Genomic DNA, 19,282 nt, shown 5'->3' with positions numbered 1-19,282 from the left:
TAGTGTAGAGAGGGTAAACTGTGCTGAAATATCTTAAGCCTGCAGAATTTCCAGTGGAAATTTCTACTAGAAAAGGGGGGATTACTGTAATGTAGAAAATGGCAGGATGGAATTCCTGTAAAATATAGGGTCAAGCCTCACCCAGAATTCCAGGGGACCCCCCCTGGAGAACTTTGGGTGAGGGGGCAGTTGGTAGGGAGTTAAACAGTTGATTCCTGGGGGTTGAGGGGAACAGAACCTTTCTGCTTGCTGTTCCTGATTTGGTGTTCACCTGGGAGGCCATAGTGGCAAAAGCCATTGTGGTTTCTACTCAGGAGTTGCCTGTCTAGTAGGATTAGACCTTTCCAGCATCAATATAGTAATTATTTAGACATTAGAAATAATAACTATTAGATTGGAGGGCAAGTTAGCTAAAGGTCTGCCAGTCCCTCCTGTGGTGGGGAGGGGCAGCTTCTACCTGACAGTTCAGGGCTTCCCAGTTCTCATCCAAATCCTAATCACTCCCTCTTGCCTTCCCTTTCCTTCTTTTATCAATATAACTTTATCTTTAATAGCCGTGCCTGGATATTATTTGAGGATACTCACTGTAGCCATTAAGCTTGGTTCCTGTCAGTTGCCAGCCTAAGAAGTCAGATCCCTCTCAGTCCTTAACAACAAGATATCTACCAATCAGACCTGTGGGAATATAAGTTAGAGAAAGGGAACATCATTAAAGATTTGCCTTTGCTGAATCTTGCTTGAAGACACACTGTCCTGTCTCCATCTTCAACTGAAAACCAACTGCTTGGGGGGAGGGGTTTGAGAACAAGGAGTACCTAACCCCCTCCCTACTCACTCAAGCCTGTCTGTGTGGGAGAAGGGTGTCTTGCAGGCATCCAGCCCTGGCCAGACAATCAGCTTCCCAATATCCCTGTTATTACAAACATAACAGTACAAAATAGCCTTTTTAATGATCTGCGAACCTTACCTCTCTAAAATGGTTTAGTTGTATTAGGACTACCTAGAGGTAAGAAGGGTTAAACTGTGTGATCTCTCTAGTGTTCCTCAAATTAAATTATTCTGCTATTCTACATCTCAGTAATCTAGCTAAAAAATCTTTCATTAAACATTTAGTAATTTCCTTTTGGAAAACATACGATATGATTTGGAAAATAGATTTAGTATTTAAAAAGGTAAGCTAACAAGAACATTATAATTATTCCACTGTGTTACTTGAATGTGTTTCATTTGAGAGTGGGCAATGAGTATAAAAAGCTTTGCTTAGGACTCAGTCAACCCAAATTATTTGGAAGAACATTTATAGATAAAAATGGAAAGAAAACAAATATATATATATGCATATATATATGAAACAGGTTTGCTCATATTTCTATAATAGTGGTCTATTCTTAATATTAATGATAGTGGAAGCCCCATATTTGGATTCAGCACCTGAATAACTAATATTTTCTACGAAGAAGTAGCATTTTCAAAGATGAAATTGGGAAGAATGGCTGCACCAGATGAAGTACATACAAAAGAAATCTATGCCAGAGGCAATCCAATTTTGAAGACATTAGTGAAATGATTTTTAACATATCTTAGTTATAACAAAAGAATGGAGAAAAAAATCATGTTTTGTATTATTACTAAAATAAGGAAGTGAAGAAAACATCAGAAACTACTTATGTATATTATTTCTTTATATTTCTTCATCCCAACAAAACTATTAAAATTATTTATGGTCATATTAACAATAATTCCTAAAAATCATATGAAATAGTCTTTAGTAGTTTTTTGCAGATTTTTATTATTGCTTACTGATTACCAAGACGCATTTGACTTAATAAAACAAATAAACCAACAAGGTATTTCCTATCAATGTTAAAATAGCAATGTATTCCTTAATAGATGCAGCATAGATAACTTTGTTCAATAATGCTCTTATTTTTAATATCAAGATGTAAGACAGGGACATGTATTTTACCAATGGTATTTTCCACTTCTTTGGGGGTTATCTTACAGAAATAAAGTTGACTTTATAAGTGTTCCTGATGCTCCTGTTTGTGATTAATGTTCTGCTAATTGTTTAAAACTATAAAATGGGAATGTGTTTAATAATTTACCCAAGAAATACCAAACAGATGAAATATGCATATTATTCAATTAGATAAGCATCTTTTTCAGTTAGTCCAACAGTACATATTTTTTCATAAGCAATAATTTGTAGGGCTTTGTTTTTCTATCCAACCTTTACTCTTTTTTGTTTTATTTGATCATTTAATCCATTCACATTTAAAGTTATGAATAAAATTTATCTTTTCCTTCATCTATCTAATATTGTTTTTTATTTTTTGTAAACAGAGTATAATATTTCAATTATTAAACTTTAATCTTTTTTTTAAGGTGGTCCATTCCCACAGGCTCTCTCCCTTATCCCCAAACACTCCTCTTGTTTGTTACACTATCAGAAAATATATTTTATGTAGGCATTGCACCTGGGGCAGCTAGATGGCTTGGTGAATAGAGCTCTGAACTTGGAGTCAAGAAGACTTGACTCCATCCTCAGACATTTACTTGCTGGGTGACCCTGGAAAGTTTACTTAACCAGTGTTTACCTCATATTCTTCATCTGTAAAATCGTAATAATGATAACATTTGCTTATTTGCCTAGGGTTGTTATAAGTACCCAAATGAAATAATTTTTTAAGCACTTAGCATAGTATCTGGCACATAGTAGGAACCATATAAATGTTAGTTATTATTATTATTATTATTATTATTATTATTATGATTCTATCAGTTCCAAAATTGAGTAGGATGAAGGCTGGATTGTATTTAGGAAATAGTACCATCCTTTCAGTGATGTTAAGTTTCTCTATGTCCAAAAACCAAAACATGTTCTTTGCTTCAGTATATCTCAGTGATGCTTTATGGCTGTGAATCATGGAATGCCATAATCTCTGAAGAATCAAAGTTATGTTTCTGACCTAAAAGGCAATTAAGAGATACATAATGTAAATCAATAGTCTATAGTATATTACCAATATATAGAACCATTAGATACCACTGTAGTAGAATACAACCAACTTCCTGATTCAGTGAATCTGTTCATATCCAGGGGTATGCTGGCTGCCATTTACTCACTAACTCTGACCCCTTCATTTTCTCTTTTTGGCTCTTAGAATGTCACTGAATTATGTCAATAAGTCTCTCATCTCCACTTCCCCAACAACTGACTATTCCCCTTTGTCTCTTTCCCAGAATATTATTCCTAATTACTCAAGTCTAAAATGCTCATCTATAAAGAGTGAGCTGGACTGGATGGCCTCTCAGATCTCATCTATTTTTATCTCTGATGATGAAAGAATTAACATATATAACTAGAACAGACATTTCATTGGTTCAATAAAAGCAGAAGGATTAAGGAGGGCTATCATGAATTCTTATTCACTCATTAGTTAACTATAAGATTTAATCTCAGTGCAAACAACTTCATTTTGCCCAACTTATTAAGCAAGGATAGGGGAATATATGTATAGTAGGAGTGTTGGAAGACTCATTTTTCCTGTCTCCATAGGAAATGCAGCATCTGCACAGTATCTAGGTTGCTTAGCCTTGACAAAGAAACTGATCATTATGGCTTCTGATCAGGCTCAGAAACTTCCATGGATTTCATCACTTCTTGACTTGCTATCTTCTGAACCACTTGCTCCTCTGCTCACGTTGCTGCATTCACTCCCATGCCAACATTTTGTTTTTTGGCCAAAAGGCATGGCCTGATTATTAAAGTCTTAACAGAGGTGAATGACTGAAAGGAACAAGTAGATTGATTCCATATTGACTACCATGTATGTCCCTCTCTCCTCTTCACCTTCCCCAAAGTCCCTTAATAGCTCATGTCCCCTCTCAGTATCTGAAGAAATTTATATTAACATATCAAGTGGACATTACATGGTCAAGACAAATATACAAGACATTATCAAGGAAATACATGATTAGAGGAAGATGTGGGCTAGTCATATATGAAGCATGAAGAATAAAATATGGATTGTCTCAGTACTGTACAAGTACCCCTGGGCTATTAACAGACCTACTGTTAGGTCTCTGGAGGGTTATGGGAAGATATGGACAAGAATTACCCAAGATGAGAATGTGTGAAAGTGTTATAATCTGCACTATTAGGAGTTCCAATATTTATTAAATTCATCAAAATATAAAGGTTTCTATTGAATAAAACTTTTTTTTTCTGATGACTTCTTTATTTAATATATGAGTGTTTAGATGTCTTAGACTGGATATCCTATATTCAGCATATCATTTTATATATATATATAATAGCATATTAGTTATCTGACTATGTTTTAGATCCTCTTGGTCAACAATGATGTAATCAGTAAGAGACTATTTAGGTTTGGGGTCCATTTATGTTGTCTTTTGTTTAGCTTGTAAAATATTGATTATAGGTTGTACATTCAGTAAGACAAGAAGGCTATCACTGTTTAGGTTTTATGTCCAGTAATGGCTTGTGAATTTTCCCTCTGTACATTAACATTATTGCCAATATCAAAAATTAAAATCCTATGCGTGTTTTGTTGAAACTTTGTTCTGATGTTGTCCAGGCTTGGCAAAATCTCTTTCACTAGCTATCATAGTCATGGAAGAATAAATGTTGTTATAGCTAAGGTTATCCATTAGTAATCAGTTCCTATTGGCAGGACTTTTAGAGAATTTTTAGTCAAGTGATTGCTTGCAAGGATGACACCTAATGCACTCTGAGAGGGAAAAACTTCAAATTAAGATTTCTCCACTGAACGCAAGGTTAATTTTGCCCAGTATTCAGTTTATCACTTCTTTAGCAGAACATTTCATGTGAAACCACCAACATGTAAGTAAAGGGTAAGAGCTGTAGCATCAAAATGTGTTAGGTTTTCTTCCTCGTTTCACCATCAACTTGCATTTTGATTTTTGTCCAAGCCTAAAAGAAAGTATATTTACCAAATAATTCTTAGAGAGAAATTCTTTTGATGGAAGAAGTCATGAAAGTATAAAATGTTGTTTTGTTTTTATTACTCATCTTTTTTTAAAACCCTTAACTTCTGTGTATTGGCTCCTAGGTGGAAGAATGATAAGGATGGGCAATGGGGGTCAAGTGACTTGCCCAGGGTCACACAGCTGGGAAATGTCTGAGGCCGGATTTGAACCTAGGACCTCCCGTCTCTAGGCCTGACTCTCAATCCACTGAGCTACCCAGCTGTCCCTTTATTACTCATCTTATAATTTCCTAGTATTCTTTTCTTTAGTGTACTCTTGATACCTAGAATTTTTTTTAAATATAATAAATGGGCTATATGCAGGAATTTTGTAATAACATGGCCCCATAAATAGCTGCATAAAAAGACCATATAAATCTGCACATTCTTCATGCAACAATTTGAAATGCCATGTTTTGCAAAAAATAGAAACCCTTTTCCTATTGTTTATAGTGTCATTGACTGACTAAACCAATCAGTCAGTCCTAATCCTAATCAGCCTTAGGTAGTTGTGGTTTTAATTGGTTGTTATACTGTGCCAGGATGATTTGATGCTGATTGATGTCAGTCATCTTATGATAGATGATGCAGAAACATTGACAGATATTGGATATGTCTTCTTTCTCCTCTGCACTCTGTTGATTCAATACAAAAAGCAGATTCAGGTAGAAGTAGGAGGATGCAAAGTATTTGCTATTATTTCTTGAACACTAGAGTGAAAGCCAATACTACTTACTCCTCAAACTTGTACTCAATATATCTTTCAGCATTCTATAAATAACTGAGGCAAAAAGAGGTAGGGACCCAGGCATTCTTAAATGGAATAGGAACTATAAAATTGATGGGGACTAATAAATTCTCTTGAATGTTGCTCCTGGCATTTGTATTGGTTAACTAGAGGGAGGGAAGGAAAGGGAGAGAAAGAAATATTTACAGTTTAAAAGATAAAAACAATTCATATTATATGCATAAAAACAAATGAAAATTTGTGTTCTGATTTTTATATGACAATTTCATCTCATAGACTATTAATAATTGCTAGTTATATCTGTTGCAGCTTAGTATATATCATAGTATTTCTAAGTGATCATTTCTTAATCTTCTTGGCATTCTCTCTCGACTTGGTTACCTTCACTTTCTAGGTAAAAAAAAGGCAGAAATGCCAAGGAGTTAAATAATTTTTCTGAAGTTATAAAGTCAAGAGACAAAAATGAAAATGAATGAAAGAGAAGTGAAATGAATGAATGAATGAAAGTGGAAATTTTGTCATGATGGAAATAAATGAGAATGAAAAGAAAATGAAATGAAAATAAAAGAGAAAATGAAAAGAAATCTTAAGTTCAGGAATCTGTAGAGAAGAACAAATTTTGAATCAATTTGCTTCTCTACTATAATTGAACAGGATTGGTAAATTTGTCTCCTACCTTACTTAGCTTATAGGGGGATTTAACTTTATCTATTCCAGTTCAATAACTTATGACATACCTAGAATGTACAAGGCACTGTGCTAAGTGTTCTTCTGGACAGAGAAGAGTGACAGACTCTTCTCTTTCTTTTCTGACCTTTCCTGAAGCCAGGCCTGTGATTCATGAAGAGACAAAGGATAGACATAATTGCTATCCATAGATAGGTCACTAGCACCCAGGGGCATAACCTGTAGAAAATCATTGATACTTGAGATGATTCGGACCCTGGATTCCGTGTCATATGGGAAATAGGTCAAAAGTATTCAAAGAGACTTTTTCTGTATAGCTCCAAAAGGGAGAACTAGGATGAATGGGGAGAAGTTAAAGGTGGTAGGTTTGGATTAAATATAAGAAGGAACTTAATGATTAGAGCTGCTCAGAAATGAAATGGGCTGGAGTAAGCTAGATAGCTCAATGGATTGAGAGCCAAGTCTTGCGATGAGAAGTCCTGGGTTCCAATTCAACCTCAGATATTTCCTAGCTATGTGACCCTAGGCAAGTTACTTAACCCCCATTGCCTAGCCCTTACTGCTCTTCTGCCTTGGAACCAATATATAGTATTGCTTCTAAGACAGATGGTTTAAGGGTTTAAAAAAATGAAATGGAATAATCTATCCTAGGAAGTATTCTCCATCAATAGAGGTAAATCAAATAATTACTGAACAAATCATTATTTATTTAAGATGGGTTCAAAAGGATTCCACTACAACATATTGCCAATGCTAGAGAAAGACTCTCTACTACTTCCTCCTTCCTCTAATTTACTGAATCTGAAATCATGACAAAATGCTCCCTGGAGTATGCTACTTTAATTTTTGATATTAGATTGTTTTCTTATGATTTGTTCATTCCAAAAACAAAATAAAAAATCCTAGGTAATCAAAGGCTTTACTTTGTTGGGTTCTTGTTAGTTTAATTCTCTTTCCTCCCAAGATTTCGGATTTCTTTAGTATAGGGAGTTCTTTGGGTAGAAATTTTCCTTTGTAGATCAGGAATTGGTCCTTAGAGCCTTCAAAGGTTGTGTTGGGTACTGAGAGGTAAAATGGTTTACCCATCAATACACAGCTAACATGTATTACCAGCCAGATTTAACCCAAGTCTTCTTGACTTCAAAGCTGGCTGTTGATCCACTCTACAATGTGGCTTTTCTTTATCGTAATTAAAACACATATTTTCACTTTGTAACAACATAGAGTGATGAATTATCAGCTGTAGAAGTTTTTGATTGCATATATAGAGGTTTCGGATTTCATCACTGGAGTACCTGTACTGATCAAATTAAAGGGACATGAACATAGTATTAAAATTTTCAATAATGATAATTCCATTCTAATAAAACCTTAAATGTCTAAACTCTTACTTCTATCATATTCTTATTCCCTGACAGGCCAAGGATTAACAGCAGTTAAAGAAAAAGCAGGGGCCACCCTCAGGATTCATAATGCAAATTCTAGATCTTCTGAAGGTGAACAGGTGGATACAGATGACAAAACATTCCAAGGTATGGTACCATGGGCACTCCTCCTAGTGGTGAGGGAGAACAGACTCTACTAAATACTATGTGTACAAGGAATTTTCTTTCTGTCATGTGCCTGGAGTCTAAAGAACTCCTTTGGAGAAGGAAATTCAGAAAGCAGAGAAGTAGTTGGAATAAGCATATGAATCAAGGAAAAGTGTGAAATATTCATAAGTGGGACCAGGGCTGAGGCTTGTAGGCAGATAAAGATTCTAATACGTAAAGATGATGAAAGATTGCCCTCCAAACATATTAAGAAAGTTTGTATAAAGATGAGTAGATAGAGGTGAATCTGAAGACTAGATAGCATAATTTCAGGCAGAAGAGAATAGAAGGAACCTACAGAGCAGTAGAAATCCACAGGCAAATCTTGGACTTGCTAAGAGGAGAGAAATATGGGTCAAAGGATTACAGTATGCAGTAACAATATGATTATGCTCCCTCACCAGGTAAATGATTTAAAGAATTGTAAAATCTCAGAATCAAAAGGAATATCAGAGACCAATTAATCCAACCCATTCCTGAATAAGAACGTTCTCTTATGATATTCCCAACAAGTGGCAATCAGTTCTCTAATTAAATACTGCCAGTATTGTGGAAATCACTACTTCCCAATGGAACTTGCTCCACATTTGGACAGCTCTGTTGGAAAGTTTTTCATACGTAGAGATAAGATATATCTCTTAACAATTTTCACACATTGCTTTTAATTCTGCTTTGAGAAACCTAACAGAATCAATCTAACCTTACTTCCATATGATGGCCCTTCCAATACTTGAAGACAGTTGTTGGGTTTCCCCTGAGTTTTCTTCTCTTCAACAAATCCTCTAACGAATGGGTTTGATTCTTATTTCCTTTCTCTGGATGCAATTTCAAGTCAATTTCTTGTCTTTATTGATCTCTCAATATTTAATAATCATAATGAAGAGGATGTCAAGTTCAGACCATTAGATCTATCCACTAAAACAATTTTTGTATCTCTCTAGTACCAGAAGCTGGCACAGATCAGAGCACTGGAGAAGATCCACCCTCTTCCCCATCAGGATCCCGAGGGATGCTGTCAACTATCACCACTGTTGTTCATAACACAGTCAGTCATCTGGTTGCTTCCTCTGTTTTCTTTTGTACCTTCTCATTCTTTTTTTAGTACTTCTATTTACTTGTGACCTAAATCAGAGACATCCAAGAAGAGAAGGTCTTACTCATAACACTGTGGGAAATATTTTTTTGTCTGATTTCTACTTCAGAGAAAATGTGACCTTGATATAGAAATGATAGGAATAAAATAAAAAATTACCTTTATGCAGGAAGAAAGGATAAGTTTAGGAATAACATTTAAGAACAGATTGAAAAATGACCTTTTTTCCATCTTATGCTTCAGTTTAGAGGCCTTCAATAATGATACCAGCCCCACAACTGATCCTTCCCTTCTCTGAATTCTTATTACACTTATAATCATTACAATATTGTTTAGCATTTAATTAGTCTCCATTTCTTTTTCCCCAGGGAGACTGTCAGCTCCTTGAGGGCAGGGACCACAGCTTATACTTTTAGTTATCCAAAACAAGACCTAGTATAGTACCGGGGCTTTCCTCTCCAGTGATGTACCTCTTGGTGCTATCTCCTAAACACCTGGACCATTGGTGCTTCTGTGTGTTATGGCTATGGAAGAGTCTTCCTAGGAGTTTTAAGAAAACTTCTTGTTTGCTAAGGTCACACTTCTTCCTGTGCCCTTTATTACAGTTCATATCAGCCCAGTGTAACAACATTGTGCCACAGTCTATTTGGTGCTTTGGATATTTTTTTCCTTTTATCTAGATCAGTGATTTCATCATTTTAGTAAACTGCTAGTAAGGAGACTTCTACCAACAGAGATGGGCAACTAACTGTTCTGCAATTTATAGCCTTAGTGTTGCCCAAGTGTCAAGAGGTTACATGATGTGTCAGGATCATACAGCAATATATATCAGAGGCATTACTTGAATCTCAGTATTACTGATTTCAAGACAAGCTCTGTAACCTCTATTTCATATAACTTCTCAACTCTGTGTGTGTGTGTGTGTGTGTGTGTGTGTGTGTGTGTGTGCGCGCGCGCGCGCGTAGAGAGAGAAAGGGGGGGAGGGGGTGAGGGAGAGGGAGAGGGAGAAACAGAAAGAGAGAGAAGGAGAGGGAGAGGGAGAAACAGAGAGAGAAGGAGAGGAAGAGGGAGAAACAGAGAGACAAAGAGAGAGACACAGAGAGAGAGGGAGAGAGAGAGAGACAGAGGCAAAGACAGAGAGAGACAGAGAGAGAAAAGGAGAAACAGAGACAGAGACAAAATTCCTGCTGTCAAGAAGCTCAGCTTTCAATATGTAGATAGAACAGAAACAAAACTAATTGTAATAGTGTAATACACAACATTTCCTAGTAAAGATCCAAAAGAGAGAGCTATGTGATATCTGAGAGGCAAGATCCTTATCAACAGGAAAGAGACAGAGTTCATTTATGAGATAGCATTGGAGTCTTTAAGGAACAAGTAGGGATTCAGCAGGAAGTATGGCAGACATAGGAATGGCATAAATCACAAAGGTGGGATGGCACCAATGTGAAAAAGAGAGATATAAGGTAAGACTTAAAGGGTATGGTGGCACCAGACTAGAATGCCGTGAATGTCAAATAAAGAGGTCTGAGCTTTACTTGGTGTACAACAGGGAGTCATTGGAAGTTTTTGGACAGAAGAGTGAAATAAGTGACAAGTGTACATGCAAGGAAGATTACTCAGGTGACAGAAAGAAAGTTAAATGAGGGGGTAAAAGCAGAAAGAACTGTTAGGAGACTATCTCTGTAGTTCAGGTAGAAACTAAGGAGGACCTGTAAGGGGTGGTGACAATAGGGATTAAAGAATAGATTCATTGCCGACTCTGGAATGTGATAGCTTGATTGATTGGATATGAGAAGCTGAGGGAAAGGAAATAAAATTAGGAGAGCCAGTTCAACCTAATGAGAGAGGAATATATCCACCAATAACATCTTGATAGAGAAGACTTGATAGAGTTGCTTCTCTTTTTGGAGGGAAGGGGACAAACATATTAACACCTTGTGGAGAGGGTCTAGAAATATTGAGAAATTCTGTTCTTTCCATTAAATGTGAGCTCCTTGAGGGTAAGGACCACATTTTTACCTTTGTATCCCCAACATTGAGCACAGTGACTCAAACTTAGAACTTAATGAATTCAGTTTGACTGACTTCAACCCAGGAAACTGGATTTCATCATTTATAAATGCAATAAGCATGTTTAAATCACTTACTGTACATAAGGCACTGTGTGAGGCACAACAGTAGATATAGAGGTCGACATAAAGCTGAGAAAGAGAGAGGGGCAGACATGGTTCTTGCTGTCTTGGGGCTCAATTTTCCGTATGTAGATAAAACGCAAGTTAACTGTAATACATACAATTCCACAGTAAGAGCTTTAGGAAGGTGTAAATGGAAGGCAGGTGATGTCTAAGGGGGAAGATTAAAATATAAAATAGGGTTGTTTTTATCCTTCAGGGAGTTTACATTGTACTGGGGGTAAGAATTGGCAGGGGGAAGCAGGGAGAAATAAAGACTATCTTCCTTTGGAAACCAGAGTAGAGAAACTCTGCTATTATCTCATTCTAAGCCTTGCTTCAAGCCCACTTTTAGCTCTATTGAGGATCTCTTTTGCCTCCATAGGCTGACTAAAGATCCTGTTCCTTTTGATAAGCCCATTTGGATCCAATGAACATGGTCCAAGCAGATCATCCTGAGTTTTAGTTGTATATGGATCAACTAGTACACAGAACAAAGAAAGTATCTTTAATAGCTTTCATGGCTGTATCAATACTCTTCATAGGGAGAGGCAGTCAAAGAGCAAAACCTAGTCTCATTGCCATTAAAATCAGAGGGCTTCCATCTTGGTTTAATAGGAAAGGGCACAGTTTAGAGTACAGAGCATTTGCCATAATCTACTCCTACTACCTTGATACTAGTTCAGATTTCCAGGCCACTATCAATCTGAGTTCAAGTTTTCTATGGGAGGTTTTCAGACAAGCCTGAGGCAGTCATCAGGAGCCAAGAGAAACTTGGATTTTTCTGAGCCCAAACCAATGATTCTAACATTCAGGAGTCATTCAGAGCTGTTCGTCCTCCAAGACTTGGCCCCAACCATCCTAGTTGAGTCAGCCAAGGCTAATAAAGACTATAGTAGATGATTAAAGACACTTGACTCTAGTGTCACAACCTCTAGTGTCACAACCCCAGGGAATGGACTGCTCCCTGACTGGCCTCTAAGATAGTGGAGCCTGAGCTGTGAGATGCTCAATGCTACATTTCCAAAGAAAATGCCAGAAAGCCTATAGGGAAGACTGTACAAAAGAACAATAACTTCTGAATCCAGGAGCACTTGGAAATCAGCACATTCAAGTTAGCTAGCTCATGAATATGCTAATTGCATACAGGTCTTGCTGACTTCTGAGATGAGCAAAAACCATCAAAAATAGCCCGAGGGTCTTTTACCCTAGGGTGACGGTTTACAGAACACTACAGTAAGTTGGTGAGAGTATGTGACATATTAATAGATTGCACCAAGTAATTCTTGTATTTTTGTTCAAATTTGTTTTTTACTAAGTCATTAATCTCATGACTTACTAATGCTTTTTGTCATAAATATGTATTGAATACACACAGGGACCCAGTACAATTAACCTGTAATGTTTTTATATTTACTGAGCATTAGTCTTCATTTTATCTAGACAGTCCCTGTATGGATTATAGAGATCCCTTAGGAAAAGAGATAATTAGGTGGGTGATAAACCTGGTGATGAGTCAAAGTGGAAGATTTATATTGAATTTAACATTTAAAGATGAGTAACTGACACTCAGTTGTCACTCTTGCAAGACAGCACAGAGTAAAAATCTAATCTTGTTGAATCATCCCTTGTATAGGGTAAAAGTGTCTTAAGTGGTGGCCTGGATGCTTTGGAATTTATCGGCAAGAAAACCATGAATGTCCTTGCAGAAAATGATCCTGGGTTTAAGAGGACCAAAATATTGATGGAGCGAACAGTTTCTTTGTCTCAGGTAAGATCATAGATTTAAAGTCAATAGGAACCTTAGAAACCACCTAGGCAATGGATTTTAACCTGAGGCTATGAAATTGCTTTTTTAAATGTTTAGATAACCAAATTTCAATATTATTGGTTTCTTTTGTGTTTTCTTATGTGTTTTATACATTAAAGGACATTATTCTGAGGAGGGGTTCATGGTCTTTATTAACCTGCCAAAGGAGTCCATGATACGTAAAAGGTTAAAAGCCTTTGATCTAGTACAACCTCTTTACTAATAAATAATAATAATAGCATTTATGGAACTCTATGATTTGCAAAATGCTTTACATATTTTGCCTCGTTTGATCTTCACAACAACCCTATACAATAGGTACTATTAGCGTCTCCCTTTTATAGGTGAGGAACTTCTATAGAAGAACTTGAATTCAGGTCTTTCTGACTCTGAATCTCGTTCTCTATCCCCTGGGTGGTCTAACTGCCACTAATTCAGGGTTGTAAATATCTGAATTAGATTTCTATCTAAAACAGTGAAATCAGTTAGAGGGAAATTATTATTTTCACAAATGATAACAACAGTAACTGATACAACATCCAAATGCCTAAGGGTAGTCTGCATACTTTCATTAATCCTTACAGTAATCATTAACCCTTTTTTATAGAGAGGAAGTTGAGAATAAATATTTTTATTGGAGAGGACTCTAGTAATAATGGTGGTGATGATAATGATCATACCTCAAGAATTTGCAAGGAAAAGTGCTTTTGATACATAACCTCATTTGCATCTCAAAACACAACTCTGAAAGATAGTTACTACAGGTAATATCTCCACTTTAAAGATGAGGAAACTGAGGCTCAAGAGATGCTCTTGGTCCCTTACCTACTAATTGTCAGAAGTAGCACATGAACCAAAGTCTTCCTGAATTCAAGTGCAGCTCCCAACTGCAATGCTTTGATTAGAGAAAGAAAATGAGCCATAATAGAATACCCCAAAGTTCCAATCTCTACTTCCAGTCCATTGAATTTAGTGCTTGAAGTCCTTTGCTTAGTTTTATTAGCAATCACTGCAAAGGCTCAGTTCTGTAAGCCAGGACCAAACCAGGAGGTTTACCACATATCTACTCAGGGAGTACATCATTCCCCATAAATAAGATTCACTGGTCTGAGACAGTAATCGCAGCCACCACACCGTATCTCTTTGCTATGTACTCATAGAAGAAACTGGCTTATTTGCATTGGAGCAGACACAGTAAATTCCCCCATCCATTTCTCTTGTGAAGTAAGGTACATCTTATTAACATGCCCATCATCTAGACAGGAGGTCAGTGTTCCCAGTGGTATTATTGTATTCCTTGTAAACTAATGAGAGGGCCTCATCTGCTGAAGATGTTAATTATCTGAGATCAAAAATAGTACCCTTAGGACTTGTGGTTTTGTTACAAGGACCATCTGGCGTTGTACATTCCATGTTATATCAGCACTGGCAGATAAATACAGGTATCCTGGCTACGTTGTGAGAGTGAGGGGCACAGTGCCCCCATGATCTGGAAAATCCACATAAAATTTTTTGGCCCTCCTCTCATACCAGAGAAAAAGTCTGAATTTTTTTTTCTTTTATGGAGTATTTACAGTAAAAGTAATTCATATAGTTGTGACATTAAAAGATTAAATATGTTGGTTTTATATTGTTATATATTATTATAATATTATATAATACTATATTTTATGTATATCTGAATTTCTAAACTTTTTCTGTGTCATCTGCTGGCCTTCACATGTTGTCTGTGGCTTTCACAAAACTCCCTAAAAATTCCCATTTAACTTGTTATGCTGACTCATGACATACCAAAATCATGATGGGAAAAGTCACAACGTGGGAGGGATATCTGTACATAGTTTCATTATTCAACCATTGAACTGGCTTCTCTGAGGACTTTTATTGGTCTCATATTAGCAACAGCCCCTCAAAATTTATTTCAGCCATGGAGACGCTAGAGTTCCCTTTAATTCTTTTGCAGAAGAAACATTCATTTTTTTCTTTTTTAAAATTAATTAATTTATTTATTTTAAAAATGTTTTTCCATGGTTACATGATTCATGTTCTCTCCCTCTTCTCTGTTCTCCCCCTCTCCCAGAGCTGACAAGCAATTCTATTGGGTTATACATGTATTATCACTCAAAACCTATTTCCATATTATTCATTTTTGTCATAAAGAAATATTTTAAAACCTAAAGCCCACATCATATACTCATATATACAAGTGATGTTATTGGTTTTTCTTCTGCATTTCTACTCCCACAGTTCTTTCTCTCAATGTGGATGGCATTCTTTCTCATCAATCCCTTGGGATTGTCCTGGATCATTGCATTGCTGTTAGTAGCAGAGTCTATTACATTTGATTGTCCTACAATATTTCAGTTACTGTGTACAATGTTTTCCTGGTTCTGCTCCTTTCACTCTGCAACAGTAGATCTTTCTGGTTATTACAGAAATCAAGGAGTTCATCATTCCTTATAGCACAAAATAGCATTCCATCATCATATACCTTTGTTCAGCCATTCCCCAATGAGGGACACTCCCTCATTCTCCAATTTTTTGCCACCACAAAAGGCACAGTTTTAAATATATTTGTATAAATAGATCCTTTCCCATTTTAAAAAATTTCCTTGGGATACAAACCTAGTAGTGGTATTGCTGGCATTCTTTTAAAGCCCTTTGGCCATATTTCCAAATTGCCTTCCAAAAAGGTTGGATCAATTCACTTCTCCACCAACAATGCTTAGTGTCCCAGTTTTTGCAGAAGAAACATTCAGAAGAAATTCCATTCTCTCTGGTAACTATCAAGTCCCACTTGACTTTTTTTTTTAATCCTTACTTTCTGTCTTGGAGCCTTTGGCTCCAAGGCAGAAGACTGGTAAGGGTAGGCAATGGGGATCAAGTGACTTGCCCAGGGACACACAGCTGGGAAATGTCTAAGGCCAGATTTGAACCCAGGACCTCCCATCTCTAGGCCTGGCTCTCAATCCACTGAGCTACCCAGCTGCCCCCCTCCCCCAATTGAATTTTTATAAGAGGTAGGTCCAAGATTCGAGGATTAAAAAGTCAGCTTCTGGGACAATTGATAAGCAGATGCTTATCCCAGGAACGGTTAGGCAATAGTAGGGAAGCAAAGAATAAAAGGCAGCCATCAACAGGATAACCAAAAGACTTGATGAGACAGAAAAGACTGGCCAAGAGTTCAAAACTGGTTGAGAACCAGACAAACAACCTAAAATAAAAAAGTGGAAAGGAACTGGATATGCAATTTGCCTTATAGATACTGTTTTTATACTATGCTATAGATACACTAGCCATTCTCCAGCATTAATTGACACAGAAAAAGTTAATATCATACAGTTCAAGGAGCCTTGGACAATTTGTCCTATTGCTTCAGAGTAGAATTTGATGCAGATCATCCTAGAAAGAGAAATTTTGGTATTTTCTTAAAACTTGCATTAAGTTTTTTTCAATAGTTTTCCTAAGTTACATTAAAATGAGCATTTATTTTCTTCATCTCTTACCAATGATTAATGGCTACCGCTTAGTTAGTTTCCAGTTTGTCACCATAAAAAGAGTGATTGTAAATATTTTTGGACATGTGGTTTCTTTCCTATGCACTTTGATGTCTTTGTAGTATAGGCTTAATAGTACTGTCTCTGGATCAAAAGATATGAACACTTGAAAAAATTTTGGAGTATAATTCTAGTTGCTTTCCAGAATAGTTGAACCAATTAATATCTCCACCAACAGTGCATTAATCTGCCTGTTTTCCCTTAACCCTCCAAAATTCATCACTTTCCCTTTTTGCCAACTGTAGGTATGAGGTGGAACCTCAGAGTTGCATTTCTCTTATTGCTGGTGATTTTGAAGCATTTTTTCCCCCAAATGACTCTTTTTTTTTTTAAACCCTTGTACTTCGGTGTATTGTCTCATAGGGGGAAGATTGGTAAGGGTGGGCAATGGGGGTCAAGTGACTTGCCCAGGGTCACACAGCTGGGAAGTGGCTGAGGTCCCCCAAATGACTCTTGATAGATTTTATTTCTTCCTTTGAAGACTACTTTTTCATTTCTTTGACTATCACCTGGAGACTCATTAATAAGCCCACAGTGTCAATCAAACTTTGCAAGGACCCCATCACATTATATGGCTCCCTTGTGGATGTTTTTTTGGAATGATATGGGTAAGAACCGGAATTCAAGGCATGGATGGATTATGATCACGCTGCTGGAGAAGCATGCCCACATTGATAAGACCACAATTCCATTGGTGTATCAAAATTAAAGAATCCCACTTCAGAGTGGTATAAACCATCCTAAAATAATATTCTTAATTTCTCTTTTTAGTAGACTTTTCTTCTCCAACCCTCTTTTCCCTTATGCCTACTATTTTCTAAAGTTTAATATATTAGGTAGAAGTCATTAAAGAGAAGGGTTGGAAAAATTGGGCAGCCATTAATCTTCCTTTTGGTTTGTTCATTTTCCAACCTTAGGCCCAAAGCTCAGAAGTCATACTAGGTTATGTTGAAGGGGTTAAAAGGAATCCCCAGCAATAACTAGGCCAGTTTAGACGGAAAGCTTTTGAAAAACTGGCACTAATTTGGTCTCAAAGACAGATGGGAGAGAGAGTCATCTGTGCACTGAGAGGATCCTGGCCACTATTCCTGTGTACATAAAAGGGAATAAAGCTGATTAGGGTTTTTTTTATTTTTTATTTCTTGGTTATAAAATAAACAACGAAAGCAGGGGTTCTTCCCCTGGTGGTCTATGTGTGAGCCAGAGCTTATTGTGCCCAGAGTTTTTATAGTATCTGTCATGGATAGAAGAATAAAAGCCATAAACCTAACACCCTCATAAATTTAACGAGGAATCAAATAAAGCATGCTTAGAAGGAAAGGAAGCGAGTGCAGCATATTGAAACTGCCTGCTGTCCTTGTGTCTATTTTATTGTCTTTTTATTTGATAATGTTATCAATAAAAACTAGCAAAACCCATCAATACAGAAAGGAACTCAATCACAGCCATACTTCTGAGGAAGGAAATTCATCTTTTAAGAATCTAGGAGATTGAATTCATAAACTGGAATTTTCATTTGTATTCTATTCCTGGTGATGAAAACATTTCTTAGAATTGTAGGTTGTTGCTGAAGTGATTTTTAAAAAAAGTAATCAGTAAATAAAGACATTTGCAAACAACCACATGGAAAATCAAAAGTGGAGCATAACATAAATATTTTATTAAGGAGGTGAGTGAGAACAAAGCCTCCCGAGAAATACCAGAGTAACCAAAACTTTAATCTTTCCAAATGCAAGTTCACTTCTTAAAATTTTCTGTTTTCTATCAGAGGAGGCTGGAGAATATTAAATAAGTAGTCAAGCCTGAAAACATTGTATATTTCTGCAGATGTTAAGGGAAGCAAAAGAAAAAGAGAAGCAGAGATTGGCTCAGCAGCTCACAGCGGAAAGAACGGCACACTATGGGATGCTTTTTGATGAGTATCAAGGCTTGTCACACCTGGAAGCCCTAGAAATTCTCTCCAATGAAAGTGAAATCAAGGTAGGTAGTTCATCCCAGAAATGTTCACTATGATACTTGCTTAAATGTTTTCCCAATCAACATTAAGAATACCAGAACTCTCACCGTCCAGATCTGATATTTTTTTAAAAGTCTCATTTGTCCTCAGAAGTCTCATGTGTCTGTTAGTCACAATGATGAACCCACTCATGTTCACAGGTTACCTGGATACTCTAACTTTTATTGCTTCTGCTACCAATGCCCAACAGCAGGACCTAAGTCGTCCTAACAAGCAGCACATGATAGGAGAGGGTCCCTACCAAAAGTGTGGGTCCCCCTCCCCAACTTCTCAGAGGAAGACCAATTTTTAAAGATCTGGTCTTTGCTATATGGAAGATGACACGTGGCCAAGCAGGCATGCAGGACCTTCTTGGAGATTGCTCTCATGAACATCACCCTGCTCCAGATGCCCTTGTTTTGACATTCAACAAAAAAGGGAGGTTCCCATCCTTTTAGGCTTTGCTAAGGGACTGCAGGTCTTTGAAACATTTGATTTTTCAAGGATTTACGTCACTGTTGTGTTAGAAATAAATGCCTGTGGCATGAAGAGACAGGTTACTTTTCTGTTTTCTCAAACCAATAGGAACCAGGCAAATTCATCCTACAGGAGA

The 19,282-nt window shown here is 36.8% G+C and overlaps 1 protein-coding gene across 1 annotated transcript in view; it reads left to right on the top strand.

Annotated features, from left to right (window-relative positions):
* The window catches only part of FAM114A1 (family with sequence similarity 114 member A1), a 77,657-nt gene that overhangs the window by 33,256 nt on the left and 25,119 nt on the right, over nt 1-19,282 (top strand). The window contains exons 4-7 of the mRNA XM_044680524.1: nt 7,866-7,979; nt 8,981-9,084; nt 12,943-13,077; nt 18,501-18,653. Of these exons, the coding sequence (XP_044536459.1) occupies nt 7,866-7,979; nt 8,981-9,084; nt 12,943-13,077; nt 18,501-18,653 (506 nt within the window). The remainder of the gene's footprint in view (nt 1-7,865; nt 7,980-8,980; nt 9,085-12,942; nt 13,078-18,500; nt 18,654-19,282) is intronic.

Source organism: Gracilinanus agilis, chromosome 6 (assembly GCF_016433145.1).
Source record: "Gracilinanus agilis isolate LMUSP501 chromosome 6, AgileGrace, whole genome shotgun sequence".
NCBI lineage: Eukaryota > Metazoa > Chordata > Mammalia > Didelphimorphia > Didelphidae > Gracilinanus > Gracilinanus agilis.
This window is presented reverse-complemented; position numbering and strand designations above follow the sequence as displayed.